This window comes from Zalophus californianus, chromosome 8 (assembly GCF_009762305.2).
Source record: "Zalophus californianus isolate mZalCal1 chromosome 8, mZalCal1.pri.v2, whole genome shotgun sequence".
NCBI classification, from domain to species: domain Eukaryota; kingdom Metazoa; phylum Chordata; class Mammalia; order Carnivora; family Otariidae; genus Zalophus; species Zalophus californianus.
The window spans coordinates 117,933,651-117,954,325 of NC_045602.1; the positions used below are offsets into that span (position 1 = coordinate 117,933,651).

Here is a 20,675-nt window from a genome sequence, read left to right on the forward strand (position 1 = left end):
CCCTGAGATAAAGAGTCACATGCTCTACCAAGTCAGCCAGGTGCCCCAAAAGAATATTTAAAAAATAGATATATATTAATTCATTTTTCTCTTTGGATGGGTAAAAATCTTCCTTTATTTGATTTAGTGGTAGAGCGTCTTAAGTTCAGCTTAAACCAATCAAAATCAGCAAAAAAAAAAATCACTAAAAAAAATCAGCACTACACCAAGACACTGTGAGAACCAGTCACTGAGAGTGGTTTTCAAACAGTTTAAAGCTAAGAAATCTTTTCTTCAAATACAATAACTACCCAGAATCACAATATATAAGGCAGACAAAAAGAGATGCCACTCTGGGGCATCTGGTTGGCTCCGTCGGTAGAGCATGCAACTCAATCTTGGGGTCATGAGTTTGAACCCCACGTTGGGCATAGAGCTTACATTAAAAAAAAGAAAAATAAGAGACAGATGACGCTCTCTTTGAAGGGGGTGGGAGCCCAGAACCTTTTCCTAAGGCCTCATTGCCTTCCCTAGAAAGGATCTCCTGGAACTTCCAGGGTATCTCCAACTCTGAAAGCCACAAGTCTTAAAAAAAGCATCTTGTTTGTTCCTCTATATGATTTATTCTTATTTATGGGTACATTTTTATTTTCTTTTTTGTGTTTATGTTTTTGGCTAAATCTCTCTCAAGTACATCGCAGACATCATGATCTTTACCTCTAAATCACTTCAGTAAATTGATCTCCTAGGAATAAGAACATTTTTCTGTATAACCACATTACCATTTCATACCTAAGAAAGTTACATTAATTCAGTAATCTATTATAGAGTCTATATTTAATTTTCCCTGGATTTTCTTTTTATAACTTTTATTTTCATCCAGGATCCAATCAAGTTCACATATTGTATTTGGTTATGTCTCTTTAGTGTCTTTTTATTTAGAATAGTGCATCAGCACATTTTTTATTTCATGTCATTAACTTTTTTGAAGAGTTCAGTCCAGCTGTCTTATAAAATGTTCTTCATTCTGGATTTGTTGGATTGTTTCCTTATATTTATGCATTATATTCTGACTTACATTGCAGGCATCTGTCTATATCTTATCTCTTCTACAAGAATATCATTAGATTTTTGAGAGCAGCCACGTTCCACAATACCGGGGGCTGTGTCACACACCCCAGTTTAATTCAGAGGCTGTACCAGGTTCTGTTACCTGTCATATGGTACTGGATGACACAGAAGGTGGCTGATCACTGTATCTGTGTACTTGGGCCTGGAGATAAACAAACTCACAGTATTTATGATTTGTCGTCGGACTCTAGGCTGGCTGATTATGGATAGCCGGGCACAGACAACTCGCATAATTTCTGGCACCTGAAGAAGGAAAACAAATCACTAAGACCTTAATCCTGTGGGACAATGACGGTTACCGACGATACTGTAGCTATTTCTGAAAGGTCCTGGGGGTGTCAAGAATTTTTAGTATTTAAAAGAGTATTATCAAAAATACTTCAGGGGCACCTGGGTGGGCAGTCAGTTGAGCGTCCCACTCTTGGTTTCGGCTGTGGTTGTGATCTCGTGGGTCCTGATCTCATGGGTTGTAAGAATGAACCCCACATCAGGTTCCGTGGTCGGCCAGAGTCTGCTAAAGATTCTCCCTTTGCCCCTCTTCCCCCACTCTCTCTCCCTCCTCAAATAAATAAATCTTTTTAAAAAAATATTTTATCTATTTATTTGAGAGAGAGAGAGCAAGAGAGCGCACAAGCAAGGGGGAGGGGGCAGAGGGAGAAGCCAGTTCCCCATTGAGCAGGGATCCTAACATGGGGCTCAATCGCAGGACTCTGGGATCATGACCTGAGCTAAGGCAGACATTTAACCGCCTGAGCCACCCAGGTGCCCCAATAAATCTTTAAAAAAAAAACTACTTAAAATAGATCTGTATGTATGTATACATATATAAAATGATTTAGAAGAACTTACAAGGATATTAATAATGCGACTTTGAATGATGGGATATTTATTTTTTTGCTTACATATTTTTTAATTTCTCCTTGATGACTATATATTGATTTTATAATAAACCAAACTAGTAAAAGTGTTGCAAGGAAGTTGGGATTTTTTTCCACTCTGCTCTGAGAATGCCAGAGGAAACCATACTTGCCTTTTACCCAGAGATGTCTACCATACTCAGGAAACAGGAGCCATTGGGCTTTGTCCATTTTTCTGCTTGACCTACTCTGCCCACTCCCAGACTCATGGCTTCAAGTCTCTGTGGAAATGTCAGCCTCTCAGAGAGGCAGCCCTCAACACCCTTATAATAAAATGGCCCTCCTTATGCCCAGTTGCCAGAAGCTGGTTTAAGCTGGCATGCGATGCAATTTTGGCCAATGAAATAAGGGAAAAAATGTATTAGTGGCTTTTGGGAAACACATTTCTCCCTGATTAAAGGGACGAAAGGAAGGCAACATCTCTCTTCTTTGCTGGATACAGCCTTATTTGCTCATAAAGTCTGAAACTGCTGTGATCACCTTATGACTACATGAACGGGCAACATGGCAGATGGAAAAGCCCCTGCCTCTTTGATAACACTGCTGAGTTGCTGAACCAAGCCTAGAAAATACTTCCAGACTTCTTATTATAGAAGAAAATAAACCCTTTATTTATTTTTAAAGATTTATTTATTTATTTGAGAGAAAGAGAAAGAAAGAGGCGCATGCACGGGGCTGGGGTAGGGGCAGAGGTGGAGGGGGAGAGAGTCGCAAGCAGACTCCCCGCTGAGTGCAGGGTCTGATGTGGGGCTCCATCTCATGACCCTGAGATCATGACCTGAGCTAAAACCAAGAGTCAGACGCTTAACCTACTGTGCCATCCAGGCGCCCCAAAGATAAACCCTTTAAACTTAAATTGTGTGTAAGCTTCTCAGTTCGTCTTTTTTACAGCTGAAAGCACACAACTGATACAATGGCCCATCTCACCATGTTCTCATCACATTATTCTTTTTGCATATTTACTATTTTAATAGGTTAAAAAGTAGCTTTTCATCATTTTAAAATTAATTTTTATTTTTATCAAAGTGCAACGTATATCAATTTAAAAAGTCCAGTGGTACTGCAAGGCTCTCTCCTGCCTATTCCCCAGGTATGCTTTCTAGGGACTATTATTTTTATCCTTTTTATCTCTTTCAGTATATCCTCTCATATTTTTTTTTTTAAGATTTTATTTATTTATTTGACAGAGTGCACGTGAGTACACAAGCAGGGGGAGCAGGAGAGGGAGAAGCATGCTCCTTGCTGAGCAGGGAGCCCAATGCTGGGCTTGATCCCAGGACCCTGGGATCATGACCTGAGCTGAAGGCAGACACTTAACCAAATGAGCACCCAGGTGCCCCTCCTCTCACATTTCTAAATGATATAATTATATTGTTATTTCTTGCTGTGTCAACTTCAGATATATTTAAATAAAATCTGTTGATTTTAGCTTACTAAGTTGGCCTCCTCCTAGGATTGATTATGGCTTGATTTTTTAAAGTTTGAATCCTTTAATTAGCCTGGATGAGGATCTAAATTTGAAGTTACCTTCTCCCAAGTGCTAATTATATCTTCCCCCAAAACTGTACCGTTCTGGAAAATATGGGGCACACCTTGGATTTTAAAACTATTCATCCCTAGTTGCACACACAGTGGCTGTTTATTACATGCTTGTTGAATAACTTCCGGAAGTTGACTAACCCATGGATCCTGGGCCCATTCAGTTGTTACTCTCTGCTAAACAGGAGCAGCTGAAGAGACCTCAGCAGCTGCAGGAGGGGAGAGGTTTTGCCAATATTTCAAACCCAGCAAACGGCTACTGAGCTTTTTACCTTCTCAAATCGGGACTCTGCATTTTTCACCAATGTTAGCAGCAATTCTCCTGCTGATTGCTGGGTGCAGGGATGTTTCAGATTTTCCAGGCTATCCAATATAGTCATTACAAACTGGCAGAGCTCATTTGAATTGAGAAAAACTTCGAAGATCTGAAATAATTCAGAGAAGATGAATTTTTTTTTTTTTAAGATTTTATTTATTTATTTGACACAGAGAGAGAGACAGCTAGAGAGGGAACACAAGCAGGGGGAGTGCGAGAGGGAGAAGCAGGCTCCTGGCTGAGCAGGGAGCCCGATGCGGGGCTCGATCCCAGGACCCTGGGATCCTGACCTGAGCTGGAGGCAGACACTTAACAACTGAGCCACCCAGGTGCCCCGAATATGAATTTTCAAAAGACTTAGTATGATAGAACCCTGAATAAGGGATATTATCTTAATTTTGTTATGTTAATCAGAGAGGCATACAAATATGTACAAGGCTATTATTTCTGTCTTGTTTACAAAAGTAAAGAACTAGAAGCAACCCAAATGCCAACTAGGGTCTGTGCATGGCTTTTTACAGTTCTGATTTTTAGAAAGAGGTTTCACTACTGAGATCCTCAGAAAGAATCACACTTTTATAGGAACAGAACTAAAGGAAAGGCCTTAGTGCTATATAGCTCAAAGGGTCCCAGCCATAGCTAACATACCTTGGCTGGAGAAAATATATTAAAAGAATGTTTCATTCTGCTTCTCACTGTACTTGGCAGTGTATAAGGTCCTTCACATGATTGTAACAGGTATAATATGCTGGGCACTTACTGTATGACAGGCACTAAGCAAAGCATTTTCCATACAATATCTCGTTTAACCCTTACAACCCAATTTTTACAGATCCTCTGTACAGATAAAGAAACAGATGCACAGAGAATTTAAACTGCCTGAAACTTTAGACCCTAACTGAGTAAAATTTGTAGGTTTTCTTTTTTCCCCCATCCCCTAACAGAATGCTGGGTATCTAGTAGATGCTTAAATATTTGTTGAATAATGAATACATATATTAATTAAAAAGTGTATGGTTTGAGCAGGAGAAGAGAAATCATAAAGATCAGAGCAGAAATCAATGAACTAGAAACCAAAAGAACAGTAGAACAGATCAATGAAACTAGGAGCTGGTTCTTTGAAAGAATTAACAAGATTGATAAACCCCTGGCCAGACTGATCAAAAAGAAAAGAGAAATGACCCAAATCAACAAAATCATGAATGAAAGAGGAGAGATCACAACCAACACCAAAGAAATACAAACAATTATAAGAACATATTATGAGCAACTCTATGCCAGCAAATTAGATAACCTGGAAGAAATGGGTGCATTCCTAGAGATGTATCAACTACCAAAATTGAACCAGGAAGAAATAGAAAACCTGAACAGACCTATAACCACTAAGGAAATTGAAACAGTCATCAAAAACCTCCCAAGAAACAAAAGCCCAGGGCCAGATGGCTTCCCAGGGGAATTCTATCAGACATTTCAAGAAGAATTAATACCTATTCTCCTGAAACTGTTCCAAAAAATAGAAATGGAAGGGAAACTTCCAAACTCATTTTATGAGGCCAGCATTACCTTGATCCCCAAACCAGACAAAGACCCCATCAAAAAAGAGAATTACAGACCAATATCCTTGATGAACATGGATGCAAAAATTCTCACCAAAATACTAGCCAATAGGATCCAACAGTACATTAAAAGGATTATTCACCATGACCAAGTGGGATTTATTCCTGGGCTGCAAGGCTGGTTCAACATCCGCAAATCAATCAATGTGATACAATACATTAACAAAAGAAAGAGCAGGAATCATATGATCCTCTCAATAGATGCAGAAAAAGCATTTGACAAAGTACAACATCCTTTCTTGATCAAAACTCTTCAGAGTATAGGGATAGAGGGTACATACCTCAATATCATAAAAGCCATCTATGAAAAACCTACAGCGAATATCATTCTCAATGGGGAAAGGCTGAGAGCTTTTCCCCTAAGGTCAGGAACGCGGCAGGGATGTCCACTCTCACCACTGCTATTCAACATAGTATTAGAAGTCCTAGCCACAGCAATCAGACAACAAAAAGAAATCAAAGGCATCCAAATCGGCAAAGAGGAAGTCAAACTCTCACTCTTTGCAGATGATATGATACTGTATGTGGAAAACCCAAAAGACTCCACCCCAAAACTGCTAGAACTCATACAGGAATTCAGTAAAGTAGCAGGATATAAAATCAATGCACAGAAATCAGTGGCATTCCTATACACCAACAACAAGACAGAAGAGAGACAAATCAAGGAGTCTATCCCATTTACAATTGCACCCAAAACCATTAGATACCTAGGAATAAATCTAACCAAAGAGGCGAAGGATCTGTACTCAGAAAACTATAAAATACTCATGAAAGAAATTGAAGAAGACACAAAGAAATGGAAAAATGTTCCATGCTCATGGATTGGGAGAATCAACATTGTGAAGATGTCAATGCTACCTAGAGCAATCTACACATTCAATGCAATCCCCATCAAAATACCATCCACTTTTTTCAAAGAAATGGAACAAATAATCCTAAAATTTGTATGGAACCAGAAGAGACCCAGAATAGCCAGAGGAATCTTGAAAAAGAAAAGCAAAGCTGGCAGCATCACAATTCCGGACTTCCAGCTCTATTACAAAGCTGTCATCATCAAGACAGTATGGTACTGGCACAAAAACAGACACATAGATCAATGGAACAGAATCGAGAGCCCAGAAATGGACCCTCAACTCTATGGTCAACTTATTTTTGACAAAGCAGGAAAGAACGTCCAATGGCAAAAAGACAGTCTCTTCAACAAATGGTGTTGGGAAAATTGGACAGCCACATGCAGAAGAATGAAACTGGACCATTTCCTTACACCACACACAAAAATAGACTCCAAATGGTTGAAAGACCTAAATGTGAGACAGGAGTCCATCCAAATCCTAAAGGAGAACACAAGTAGCAACCTTTTCGACCTTAGCCGCAGCAACTTCTTCCTAGAAACATCGCCAAAGGCACGGGAAGCCAGGGCAAAAATGAACTATTGGGATTTCATCAAGATAAAAAGCTTTTGCACAGCAAAAGAAACAGTCCACAAAACCAAAAGACAACCGACAGAATGGGAGAAAATATTTGCAAATGACATATCAGATAAAGGGCTAGTATCCAAAATCTATAAAGAACTTATCCAACTCAACACCCAAAGAACAAATAATCCAATCAAGAAATGGGCAGAAGACATGAACAGACATTTCTCCAAAGAAGACATCCAAATGGCCAACAGGCACATGAAAAAGTGCTCAACATCGCTCGGCATCAGGGAAATCCAAATCAAAACCTCAATGAGATACCACCTCACACCCGTCAGAATGGCTAAAATTAACAAGTCAGGGAACGACAGATGTTGGCGGGGATGTGGAGAAAGGGGAACCCTCCTACACTGTTGGTGGGAATGCAAGCTGGTGCAACCACTCTGGAAAACAAGTATGGAGGTTCCTCAAACAGTTGAAATTAGAGCTACCGTTCGATCCAGCAATTGCACTACTGGGTATTTACCACAAAGATACAAATGTAGGGACCCGAAGGGGTACGTGTACCCCAATGTTTATAGCAGCAATGTCCACAATAGCCAAACTGTGGAAAGAGCCAAGATGCCCATCGACAGACGAATGGATAAAGAAGAAGTGGTATATATACACAATGGAATATTATGCAGCCATCAAAAGGAATGAGATCTTGCCATTTGCAATGACGTGGATGGAACTGGAGGGTGTTATGCTGAGTGAAATAAGTCAATCAGAGAAAGACATGTATCACATGACCTCACTGATATGAGGAATTCTTAATCTCAGGAAACAAACTGAGTGTTACTGGAGTGGTTGGGGGTGGGAGGGATGGGGTGGCTGGGTGATAGACACTGGGGAGGGTTTGTGCTACGGTGAGCACTGTGAATTGTGCAAGACTGTTGAATCACAGACCTGTACTTCTGAAACAAATAACGCAACATATTTTAAGAAAAAGAAAAAGAAGAAGATAACAGGAGAGGAAGAAAAGGGGAGTATGTCAGAGGGGGAGACGAACCATGAGAGATGATGGACTCTGAAAAACAAACTGAGGGTTCTAGAGGGGAGGGGGGTAGGGGGATGGGTTAGCCTGGTGATGGGTATTGAGGAGGGCACGTTCTGCATGGAGCACTGGGTGTTATGAACAAACAATGAATCATGGAACACTGCACCAAAAACTAATGATGTAATATATGGTGATTAACATAACAATAAAAAAATAAAAAAAAGTGTATGGTTTGTTGGATCAACTACCAGCCTCTAAAAGCTTTTTTTGTTTTGCTTGTTTTTTTGTTTGTGTTTTAGCAGTTCCTTTTTGGACAAGAGTTTATACTTGCAAGAGGCTAGCTAAGGTTAGGAGAGCAATCAATGGGAGCAGAGCTTGTCTGAAGAAATACTCAAACAGTGATACTGGGCCCACTGACAGATTGATCTAAACCATTACACTACTAGAGCAAGGTGTACAAGAGTCACAACCATGGTGCCTTGTCTCCAAACTATAGAATGTTTAGGGAGCAAATTCTCTGGGCAATCTTATATGTTTAGTTTTGTAAGAAATTACAAGAACTTTTCCCAAAGCGGTTTTACCAATTTACATTCTCATGACAAAACGTATGAGACTTCCAGTGATTTTCCCATCCTCTCCAGCATTTCAAGTTGTCTTTATTTTAGTCGTTCTGATTACCTGGGCAATTTTGAAGGGACAACTGTAGAACTGTTTAATACTGTAGAGTTCTAGGAGTTCTTGACACTTTTTCATTGCTCTTCTCAAGCTTGGGTGATTTTTCTTGTCATAGCTGGTATCTGAGAAGAAAACATGAAATATTATTACTTTCTGGCTTATTTCTTTTTTCTTGATTTTGCAAGTCTGGTCAATCCCAACGTTGAAGTGAATCCTAAGATCTCATTCCTCTTATCTTTCTTACTTGGATAAAAATGCCTGGGGGATGGAGTGTGTGTTAATGCGAAGGCTGATTTTTTCCCCCTCTGTTGTCGGACAACATATTAAAAAGGCTGAAAGAAAAAGAAAAGCGCTTTTTGTAAGAACAGAACTTTTGAGTGATTTGGAAGTATAACCATGCCAAACCATTCTGCCACTGGTGAGGACTTTTGAGGGGTTTCGTTATGAAGCTTAGGTCCCCATTAAATCGTAGTTTTGCAGTGTCTGATAATTCCGATGTCAGAACTCTTTCTATGTCTAGTTTTGCTGATTAATGAGTCTGCCAATACTCCCTCACAGTGCTTTGTTTTCATGTTGCGTTGTGACTTATGTTTGTTGGAAATTTATTTATGGGAAGTCTTTGAGTGCTTCGTTGAGGATACTGTCTCTCCAACTGGAAAATAAACCTGGGGGAAGGGACTTCGTCTTTCTTGTTCACCAAGATACCCCTAGGACAGTAAGTGCTTCATAAATATTTGTTGAATGAATCATCAGTTGTATTTCCTTGGCTATATGTCTTGGTAGACAGTCCTCATACTCAGAGTTACCCAGAGATGTGATGGCCATTTTGGGAAGCACAGTGCTTCCTTGGGATGAAGAAGCCCAGGCAGGGCAACTACTTGGTGGGGCTAGATTAGACGGAGACGCAAACGCTGGCGGGACACTGGGCTAGATATCTTCTAAAGTCTCTCTTACGGGCGCCTGGGTGGCTCAGATGGTTGGGCGTCTGCCTTCGGCTCAGGTCATGATCCTGGAGTCCTGGGATCGAGTCCCACATCAGGCTCCCTGCTCCTTGGGAGCCTGCTTCTGCCTCTGCCTTTCTCTCTCTCTGCCTCTCTGTCTCTCATGAATAAATAAATAAAAATCTTAAAAAAAAAAAAGTCTCTCTTATGTGGGGCGGGGGGGGGGGCAATGGTTCATTCTTTGACCACAGTGGCCCTCTTTCTATTTTTCAAACTCAAGTTCATACCTCCTTCTCCCTCTGCTCAATATGCTCTTCTTACATCTTTACCTGGCTAATGTTTATTTTTCAGGTTATCTTCAGAGAGGCTTTTTCTGAACCCCACAACTAGATGGGATTCTTCCTCGTGGCCCCTGCAATTCCCCTTTAGCACTTATCTTTGTTTATAATAACAGTTATTTGCTGATTCTTTGATTGTTTGATTCCCCCACTAGACTACATGTTATGTAAGGATTGGACCACTTGTGTTCTGGTTACTGTTAGATCCTGAGTAAGCACTCAGAAAACATTTATGGGATAAATAAATAAATTAAGGCCCAAATGATGGCAAGAACTTCTTCCACTTCTGACCAAACTAATCACTCCAGTTTGTCCACAGGGCCACATGTTTAGCTGCTCCAACTCCATGGCCATGCAGATGGCCGACACTGATGGGTGTGATCCAGTGTTCTGATTTTGATTATTAAGTCAGTGTTCCTTCATCTCTGCCTGTGGACTATGTACCTTTCTTTTTATAAACTACTGTAAGAAATATTTCTAGAAGGGGGGTAATGAGAGCACAAAGAGGGCTGGTGCCTGCACTGTGCTAGTGGATTGACTCAGGGCCTCGCTGCCTTCAGGAGTGCCTTACACTTCAGCCTTAGGGTGATACGCAGCAGGTAGTGCATGCCCTCTGCAGCCTTCTCTGCTACCTCCTTCACTGGGTCCCCACACAGTAGTGCCATCAGAGCCACCAGGTGCCCAAGCCTTTGGAATCGCAGTGGAAGCTAGTTAGGAAGAAAAAGAAAAAATGCCATTAGCATACAGGTACATTTTATGCCTTAGATTTGAATTCTTGAGAACTAACTCCATTTCTACCCCCTACTCAGGAAAGTGCAAGAGTCACATTTAGCCCTTGGATCTCTTTAGGGTAAACATTTAACATGTGTAGATACACTATGTCCATCAGATGGTATTAAATAGGACAAAGTCTAACCTAAATCAGCAATCTGAAAAATGAAAAAGACGTTCATTCTAAAAGGATTAAATTCTACTTTAAAAAAAAAACACAAAACACTAATTTCTTGTTTAAATTGATGACCTTCCGGGGTGCCTGGGTGGCTCAGTCATTAAGAGTCTGCCTTCGGCTCAGGTCATGATCCCAGGGTCCTGGGATTGAGCCCCGCATCGGGCTCCCTGATCCGTGGGAAGCCTGCTTCTCCCTCTCCCACTCCCCCTGCTTGTGTTCCTGTTCTCACTGTCTCTCTCTCTCTGTCAAATAAATAAATACATAAAATCTTTAAAAAAATAAAAAAAATAAAAATAAATTGATGACCTTCCCATATGTTCCAAATGGAACAAAAAAGCTAAAACCTGTTATTTCTATTAACATTAATTGTTTTTAAATCAGGTTTTTCAAATGTTAGAAACAACAGTGCCCTTATCTGCTCAGACCTAAGGAAGAACATTTTAAAGTGGTGTTATATAGGAAACGATTATGTTTCGATTTTGTACTAGTTAAAAAGTGCTAAATTTAACTACATGAAATTATTGTTTACAGATTAGTGACAAGGGCAGATGATAGGATCCAGTTGGGCCGTGATTTCTAGATGCCCTCAAACATAGAGTACTTCTAAACTCAAGTCCAGCCAGAAACTATTTTGCTAACGTGCCAGAGTGATCTGTATTTTTATATGTGATTTCTACTTTTATAGGCGTGTTTTAAAATAAAACACATTTTTATAAAAATGAAAAATAAATAGGGGCACCTGGGTGGCTCAGTCAGTTAAGTGTCTGCCTTCCACTCAGGTCATGATCCCAGTGTCCTGGGATCAAGCTCCACATAGGACACCCTGTGTAGCAGGGAGCCTGCTTCTCCCTCTCCCTCTGTGCTGCTCCCCCTGCTTGTGCTCTGCCTCTCTGTCAAATAAGTAAATAAAATCTTGTAAAAAATGAAAAAAAAAAAGATGTTCTTTCTAGTACTGTTTTTAAAGACCACATATTGGAAATAATTGCCCAATAGTAAAGAGAACTATGGTACAACCAACTCTATGAATATAACCATTAGGAATCAAGTATCCTAGGAATTTATAAAAAGGTGGGAAAATGTGCTAGTCTGCTAAGTGAAAGAGCTGGATGCAAAGTTGAGGTGCACCATTTAATATAATTAAAAAAATTTGTTTATTGGGGCACCTAGGTGGCTCAGTCGTTACGTGTCTGCCTTTGGCTCAGGTCATGATCCCAGGGTCCTGGGATCAAGCCCCGCATCCGGCTCCCTGCTCAGTGGAAAGCCTGCTTCTCCCTCTCCCACTCCCCTTGCTTGTACTCCCTCTCTCACTGTCTCTCTCTCTCTCTCTGTCAAATAAATCTTAAAAAAAAGTTTATTTATATTTTGCCTTATTATGAAAAAATATAATTTAAAATAATGAAAAAAGTAAATTAAAAAAGTAAAAAGTAAATCAACAAAGACAAGTTAGAAAATGAAAGTAGCAAAGATAAATGTTATGAATTTGGTTAGCATGTAGAATGCATAATCATTTGCTCAAGGTAGGCCACAGAGCTAGGCTCGGAACTTTCCCAGGGCTAATGTGGAGGTACACACTATGTCCCATATAATATGATTCACACTGCCCATAAGATCAGCAGCAAATACCCATGCAGAGGAAGCACAACTGTTCCTGGGATTCACTGACGCAAAGAGAAATTTCTTCTGTGGCTCTTTAGAAAAATGGACTGAGATATTGTGAAGAGCAGCTTGTTTCACCTCTTTACAGTCAACACAGCAACACCTGCACAAAGCTGTGCCATGTCTTCCATTCACTGACATAACCATTCATCCTGTCAAGAGGACTGAGCGTCACTTATGAACCGGGAATGGTTATGAGAACGACACTTCTGGCCACAGCACTGTGACTGGCACGGGGGATACAAGCTGTGGACGAAAGACAACATCCCTGGTCATGGAGGTGATATTCTAGTTTGAGCAAGACAAAATAGCAAAGGAATAAAATGTATTATGTATTAAATGGTCAAAAACGCTGTGGTGAGAAAAGAATGCACAGAAAAAAGACAGGAATTGCTGTTTTAGAATGATGAGGGAAGACCTCACTAATGTTGAAATGAGGGATGGAGCCACGTAGAGATCTGGGAGATAAGCATTCCAGGCAGAGAGATAGCAAACAAGCAAAAGAAATAGGAGGTAGATGAGGTAGATGGTATGGCAACTTAAGAGAATATTGTAATTTTAGATTTTTTCTGTGTGAAATGGGAAGCCATTGGAGAGTTCTGAACAGAGAAGGGACATGAGCTGACTCACATTTATTGAATCTACTGTGTGACATATTCTGTGCTAGGCACTGGGGATGTTACAGTGAACAAGACAAGCATAACCACCCATGGAATTTACAATCTCTAAGAGAAAAACAGACAATAAGTCAATAAAGAAACAATCAAACAAGAAAACCTCATCCTAGAAGCCCTAGGAAGGAAAGAGAGTGATGAGACAGAGTGTAAGCATAGATCTATTTGTAAGCAAAGGCCTTTTTGAGGTGGAAGCATTTGAACTAAGCACTAAAGAATGAGGAGGAGTTAGCTATGTGAAGAGTTGGGGAAGGTCATTCCAAGCAGAGGAAGTAGTAAGTGCAAAGGCCATGAGGCAGGAAGAGATTTATATGGTAAGGAATAGAAAGGAGGCCAGTGTCGCTGGAGTACATCAGGGAGTGCAAGGAGGAAGGCAGGAACTAGATCATACAAGACCTTGTATTCTAGGAACCGCTGGAAATCACTGGAGCAAAAGAGTGACATGGGTTTCAAGATGATAACTCTGGCCACGTGGAGAACTAAAAGGAACTAAAGTGCACACTCATGCACAAATGTTCTCAGAAGAAATAAATAAAATTGTGAATACTATCTCTGGATGATAACAACAACTCAATTAAGTTGATTTAAGAAAAGCTATGGGCCTCCCAGAAAGCTCCAGAAGACTACATCACACAAAATTCTTCCTACTGCTTTCCAGATGTTCACAGACTCCAATGGCACCTAGGTTTAGCACCCTTATATTATCAGTTCTCCCTAGGAAGAAAACTCTAAGGAAGATCTTCGGGGCCTAGAGAGAGATTGTGTGTAAGAGGGAGTCATGTGAAACTCTTTAGTCTACAGCCATCATTAGAGGTGGAAGAATGTAGAAGGAAAAACAATGTGATGATGGAATAATAGGGTAGTCAGTGATGGCTAGAAGTTACTTGTTTTCATTGACTAAAGAGAGAAAAAAGGAAGTAGCATTGTTTGAGGGACTGAATTGACTTCTGTAAGGAAGTGTAAAGTTTGGATGTACTTCCCAAATGTAGGGATCTAAAGGGGTATGTGCACCCCGATGTTTATAGCAGCAATGTCCACAATAGCCAAACTGTGGAAAGAGCCAAGATGTCCATCGACAGATGAATGGATAAAGAAGATGTGGTATATATACACAATGGAATATTATGCAGCCATCAAAAGGAATGAGATCCTGGGTGACTGGGTGGCTCAGTTGGTTGAGCGGCTGCCTTCGGCTCAGGTCATGATCCTGGAGTCCCGGGATCGAGTCCCACATCGGGCTCCCTGCTCAGCGGGGAGTCTGCTTCTCCCTCTGACCCTCCCCCCTCTCATGCTCTCTCTCTCCCTCATTCTCTCTCTCAAATAAAGAAATAAATAAAATCTTTAAAAAAAAAAGGAATGAGATCTTGCCATTTGCAACGACGTGGATAGAACTGGAGGGTGTTATGCTGAGTGAAATAAGTCAATCAGAGAAAGACATGTATCATTTGATCTCACTGATATGAGGAATTCTTAATCTCAGGAAACAAACTGAGGGTTGCTGGAGTGGTGGAGGGTGGGAGGGATGGGGTGGCTGGGTGATGGACATTGGGGAGGGTATGTGCTATGGCGAGTGCTGTGAATTGTGCAAGACTGTTGAATCACAGTTCTGTACCTCTGAAACAAATAATGCAATATATGTTAAGAAAAAAAAAAGAAGAAGATAGCAGGAGGGGAAGAATGAAGGGGAGTAAGTCGGAGGGGGAGACGAACCATGAGAGATGATGGACTCTGAAAAACAAACTGAGGGTTCTAGAGGGGAGGGGGGTGGGGGGATGGGTTAGCCTGGTGATGGGTATTAAAGAGGGCATGTTCTGCGTGGAGCACTGGGTGTTATGCACAAACAATGAATCAGGGAACACTACATCCAAAACTAATCATGTAATGTATGGTGATTAACATAACAATAAAAAATTTTTAAAAAACTTTGGATGTACTTCCAATGGGAGAAACAAGAAAGTTAGTGGGATGCCATCCTTTTAATAAGCATGACTGTCAGAATATTCATATCAAGGACAAATTCTCCTAAGGAAAATTAGCATTAGGACCTAGAATTCCTACCCCACCAACTTTTCTTCCAATTCCCAGGCCTTATTATGCAGACTGGAGAAATGATGGCTGGAGAACAGGAGAAGCTCTAGTGCTTGGAAGATCTACTAGGAAAGAGGAAAGAGATTCACAGATGAAGAAAGGAGTAGATAGAGGAAGGAGGATCTTACTTTTGAGGAACTCCTTTCAGAAGGTATGGGGGAGCATTCAGAAGAACTGAGAAGCGAGAGAGTGAAAGAGACAAATGAGAGGATTGATTGATTTTTTTTAAAGATTTTATTTATTTATTTGACAGAGAAAGACACAGCGAGAGAGGGAACACGAGCAGGGGGAGTGGGAGAGGGAGAAGCAGGCTTCCCGCGGAGCAGGGAACCCGATTTGGGGCTCGATCCCAGGACCCAGGGATCATGACCTGAGCTGAAGGCAGATGCTTAACGACTGAGCCACCCAGGTGCCCCCAAATGAGAGGATTTAAAAGAGAAGCCACAGAACCTTTCTCTGTGAGATGCTAGGAGATATTTATTTATTTATTTATTTATTTATTTATTTTTAAAGATTTTATTTATTTATTTGAGACACAGAATGAGAGAGAGAGAGCGAGAGAGCACATGAGAGGGGGGAGGGTCAGAGGGAGAAGCAGACTCCCCGCTGAGCAGGGAGCCCGATGCGGGACTCAATCCTGGGACTCCAGGATCATGACCTGAGCCGAAGGCAGTCGCTTAACCAACTGAGCCACCCAGGCACCCGCTGGGAGATATTTAAATTGATTTATTTACATTTGCTGCTGGGCTTTATTACTTTAAATATAACACTGCACAGAGTCTAAGTCACTGTGGACCCTCAGATATTTTCAGGTCACATTTATTCCTTCCTTCATTCAGAAATATTTACTATATTGTTATGTTCCAGCTCTTGTGTTAAGCAACAGGGATGCAAGATTAATAAACATAGTACCTAGCCTCAAACTGCTCAAATTTTAGAGGGGCAGATATGTGAATAATGCCAAGTGCTTTGGTATTACATGGCGCACCAACTGAATCACCAGTTCAGGGTCATACACTGGAGGGAAATAGGCAGTAATAGGATGGCTTTGGATCCTTCTTCTTGTGTGACTGAAGGGCTGCTTACCTTCAGGCTGAGATGTCTGGATAAGCACTTTAGAACTTGAGCCATGCTGGCTGTGGCCCGTTCCCGCTCATGGTCTTTGGTTGATTGTAACCAGGGGTCCATTTGCTGTGAAAAATAAAGGAAGCCTAAATGGTTTACCAGGAAGATTTGGGATAACACCTTTATTCTGTTTTGAACAAAATGTGGAGAGAGAAGGTTCACAGGTCACTACTATATCGAAAACGTCTTCCTAAATGATAAGCCAGTTTGGGTTGGAAATGAAAGTGGTGGGAAGGCAAATAAGGTATAAAGATTTGGGATCAGGTGGGCTGGCTTCCAAAGACGCTTACTTTCTAGATTTATTTTCCCTTCATCCCACTTTCTTCAATTATTTATCCTATTCTCTTCCTTTGGAAGGAAAGAAAATTAATGTCATGCTATTAAAAAACTCTGAGGATGGAGAAATTGCATCTGCCTGTAACAGTCAGGGAGGGATTCCTGGAGACGATAACATTCACCAGTAGGAGCTTCATAAAAAAGGTGACATTTTATGGCCCCATGTGGCCAAAGGAAAAAAAAAAGAGGTGGGATTTTCAGTAGAAAAAACAACTTGAATTAAGCTGCCAACACAGGAAAGTACAAGGTACAACTGGATAAAGGGGAGAAACCCAATCTGGCTGGAGTGTTGATGTACAAATAGAAGAGGAATGAGAAATAATGTTAAGGTCAGTTGTGGCAAAGATAAATGTCCATCTACACTTAGGCACAGATGATTAATAATAGTTTAAAGGGTTATTCCTTTCTGGAATATCTGCATCTTAAAAAGGGACAAGAGAGTAAGACGCTTGAACTGCAGTGAATGCGCTCCAATGAACAAATCCCTAATGATAGAATGGCATACGCTGGAATGGGTACAGGTGGGGACAGGCGGTTATTAATGACCTTGAATCCTGCCTGGTAGGCACCTGCCTATTCACTCACTCATGAGGTGCCTCTATTCTCTGGTCACTGATTGAAACCATTCTATGGTAGTAAGCAATAGGAATTTAAGGAATAATAATAGTAACCATTAAACCACTAACTGAAGGCCATTTATTCAATATTCACCATAATTATTACCTCAATTTAAAAGTGAAGAAATAAGACTCTCAGAGATTATATTCTTTGCTGAATTTATAACCCATGAATGGCACAGAGTCAGAATTTGAAGCCAAGTCTGATGCAAAATTGATAGCTGATACTCTCAACTACTTTGCTATTCTTTTTTTAAAGATATATTTATTTATTTTAGAGAGAGAGAAGTGTGTGCAAGTGGGGGGAGGGGCAGAGAGAGAGGGAGAGACTCTTAAGCAGACTCCCCACTGAGTGCGGAGCCCAACACAGGGCTTGATCTCACAACCCCAAGATCATGACCCGAGCTGAAATCAAGAGTCGGACACTTCACCAACTCTGCCACCCAGGTGCCCCTATGCTATCTCTTAAAACTTAATCCTTCCACATTTTCTTCTTCCACTTTCACCAGTTAATAGAAATAGTTTCCCCTTCTCTCTGATATCCTATTTACCTTAAAAATGGTGTCAAGATTTTCCAAATGTGGGTCTTTTACTACCAAACTCTGGAGCATCTCAGAGAATGCTTGAAACGTTTGCCTGTAGAGACACTGAAAAGGCACAGGATCAGTGATGCCCCCACCCCCACCATGAAGTTCCCTAACACTGTACACTTTTTTTTTGCTTCTACACAGAAGTTTTTCTTCTTTCCAAGTTTTTATTTAAATTCCTGTTAGTTAGGGGCGCCTGGGTGGCTCAGTCAGTTAAGCGTCTGCCTTTGGCTCAGGTCATGATCTCAGGGTCCTGGGATTGAGCCCCATTATCAGGCTCCCTGCTCAGCAGAGAGCCTGCTTCTCCCTCTCCCTCTGCTGCTCCCCTGCTTGTGCTCTCTCTCTCTTTCTGTCAAATAAATAAGTAAAATCTTTAAAACAATTAAAAACAAAAATAAGGTGTTTAAAAAATAAATTCCTGTTAGTTAAGAGTGTAAAATTACTTCCAGGTGTAGAATTTAGTGATTTATCACTTACATACAACACCTGGGGCTCTATAGTTAAGCATCTGTTTCTTGGTTTTCCTCTCTCTCCCCACCATGTTCATTTGTTTTGTTTCTTAAATTCCACATAAGAGTGAAATCATATGGTATTTGTCTTTCTCTGCCTGGCTTATTTCACTTAGCATAATATCTCTCTAGCTCTATCCACATCTTTGTAAATGGGAAGATGTCATCCTTTTTTATGGCTGAATAATATTTCATTGTGTATATATATATATATATATATATATATATATGCACCCCATCTTCTTTTTTTTATTTAAGAATTTATTTATTTATTTGACAGAGAGAGAAAACAAGCAGGGGGAGCAGGCAGAGGGAGAGGGAAAAGCAGGTTCCCTGCTGAGCAAGGAGCCTGAAGTGGGGCTCGATCCCAGGACTCTGGGATCATGACCTTAGCTGCTTAACGACTGAGCCACCCAGGCGCCCCACACCACATCTTCTTTATCTATTCATCAGTCAACGAACATGTGGGCTCTTCCCATAATTTGGCCATTGATGATAGTGCGGCTATAAACATCAGGTTGCATGTATCCCTTTGATTTAGTATTTTTGTTTCCTTTGGGTAAATACCTAGTAGTACAATTCCTGGATCATAGGGTAGTTCTTTTTTTAAAGATTTTATTTATTTATTTGAGCGAGAGAGAATGAGAGAGAGAGAGAGCACAAGAGGGGGGAGGTTCAGAGGGAGAAGCAGACTCCCTGCTGAGCAGGGAGTCCAATGTGGGACTCGATCCTGGGACTCCAGGATCATGACCTGAGCCGAAGGCAGTCGCTTAACCAACTGAGCCACCCAGGCGCCCTATTTTTAACTTTTTGAGGAACCTCCATACTGTTTTCCAGAGTGGCTGCACTAGTTTGCATTTCCACCAAGTACAATACACACTTTTAAGGCTCTTATCTTGAGATTTTACTCAAAGGCACAGAACCAGTGTAAAAGTACTGGTAGGCAGTTTGTGAGCTGGGGTGAAACAAAATATTCATTTTCTTTTTCTTTTCTTTCAGATTTTATTTTTAAGTAATCTCTACACCCACCGTGGGGCTCAAACTTACAACCCATAGATCAAGAGTCACATGTGCCACCCACTGAGCCAGCCAGGTGCCCCACAATACATTCATTTTAAATGGACATCTCAGCATTACTGGGAACTCAGTTAACTGATTCTAACTACATTTGGGAAATTAGTTAGGGTCATCAAGATAGGTTTAAAATTTGACTTGTGACTCTTTCTGACATCTTGAAACAGAAGGGAATAAAGTCCCCTTTGGAAACTGCTTTACCAACCAGCTTACGAGCCGCAGAAGAAAATCAAGGCCCTTGCATTTCCTTCTTTCTGCTTGAAAGCTTCTCCTCCAGAGATATCCAGCTCCTCTTTGCAACTGTCACCTCATCAGGAAGACTTTCCCTGACCACCCTATGTAAACCCCCCTGTGCCTCCCAACCACAGTACTCTTTATCCTCCTCTTTCCCTGTTCAATATTTTTTTAAATATTTTTTTGAGAGAGAAAGAGAAAGTGTGCGTGTGAGCAGAGGGAGGGGCAGAGGGAGGCAGAGAGAGAGAATATCCATGATGAGCAGAAGCCTGACACAGGGCTGGATCCCAGGACCCTGAGATCATGATCTGAGCCAAAATCAAGAGTCAGATGCTTAATCAACTGAGCCACCCAGGCGCCCCTGTTCTATTTTTTTCATAGCACTTATTACCACCTGATATATTTATCAGCAGTTTTATCTCTACACTAGGATATAAGCTCCCCAGATGAGAGAGTATACTGCTGTATTTCTGTTGCCTCTCATCATGCTTAGCATATGGTAACTCTAAAATCTCCTAGTATATGAACACTCATCTTATTTTAAAGCCAAAAGCAAGGAAAGAAGGAATGAAGGGAACAAGAAAGAAGACAAAATAAAGAGAGGGGGTACCTGGGGGTGGCTCAGTCGGTTAGGCATCTGACTCTTGATTTGGGCTCAGGTCATGATCACAGGGTCATGGGATGGAGCCCCATGTTGGGCTCAGTATACAGTCTGCTTGTCCCTCTTCTTCTGCCCCTCCCCCCGCTTTTGTGCGTGCATGTTCTCTCTCTCAAATAGGTAAAAATCTTTAAAAAAAAATAAAGAGAGAGGGGTGCCTGGGTGGTGCAGTTGGTTAGACATCTGACTCTTGGTTTCAGCTCAGGTTGTGATCTCATGGTCATGAGATTGAGCCCCACACTGGGTTCCATGCTCAGTG

The 20,675-nt window shown here is 41.0% G+C and overlaps 1 protein-coding gene across 8 annotated transcripts in view; it reads right to left on the reverse strand.

The window, feature by feature from the left end:
- MROH8 (maestro heat like repeat family member 8) overlaps nucleotides 1–20,675 on the reverse strand; it is a 61,826-nt gene that overhangs the window by 21,259 nt on the left and 19,892 nt on the right. For all 8 annotated transcript variants that reach the window (XR_003524539.2, XR_003524541.2, XR_003524540.2 and 5 more), the window contains 6 exons: nucleotides 17,906–18,001; nucleotides 16,363–16,467; nucleotides 10,481–10,616; nucleotides 8,634–8,752; nucleotides 3,839–3,991; nucleotides 1,193–1,353 (listed from right to left, as the gene is read on the reverse strand). Coding sequence is in view for 5 of the 8 variants with exons in the window: in XM_027621102.2 (XP_027476903.1) it covers nucleotides 1,193–1,353; nucleotides 3,839–3,991; nucleotides 8,634–8,752; nucleotides 10,481–10,616; nucleotides 16,363–16,467; nucleotides 17,906–18,001 (770 nt within the window). In the remaining 3 variants the exon portion in view is untranslated. The remainder of the gene's footprint in view (nucleotides 1–1,192; nucleotides 1,354–3,838; nucleotides 3,992–8,633; nucleotides 8,753–10,480; nucleotides 10,617–16,362; nucleotides 16,468–17,905; nucleotides 18,002–20,675) is intronic.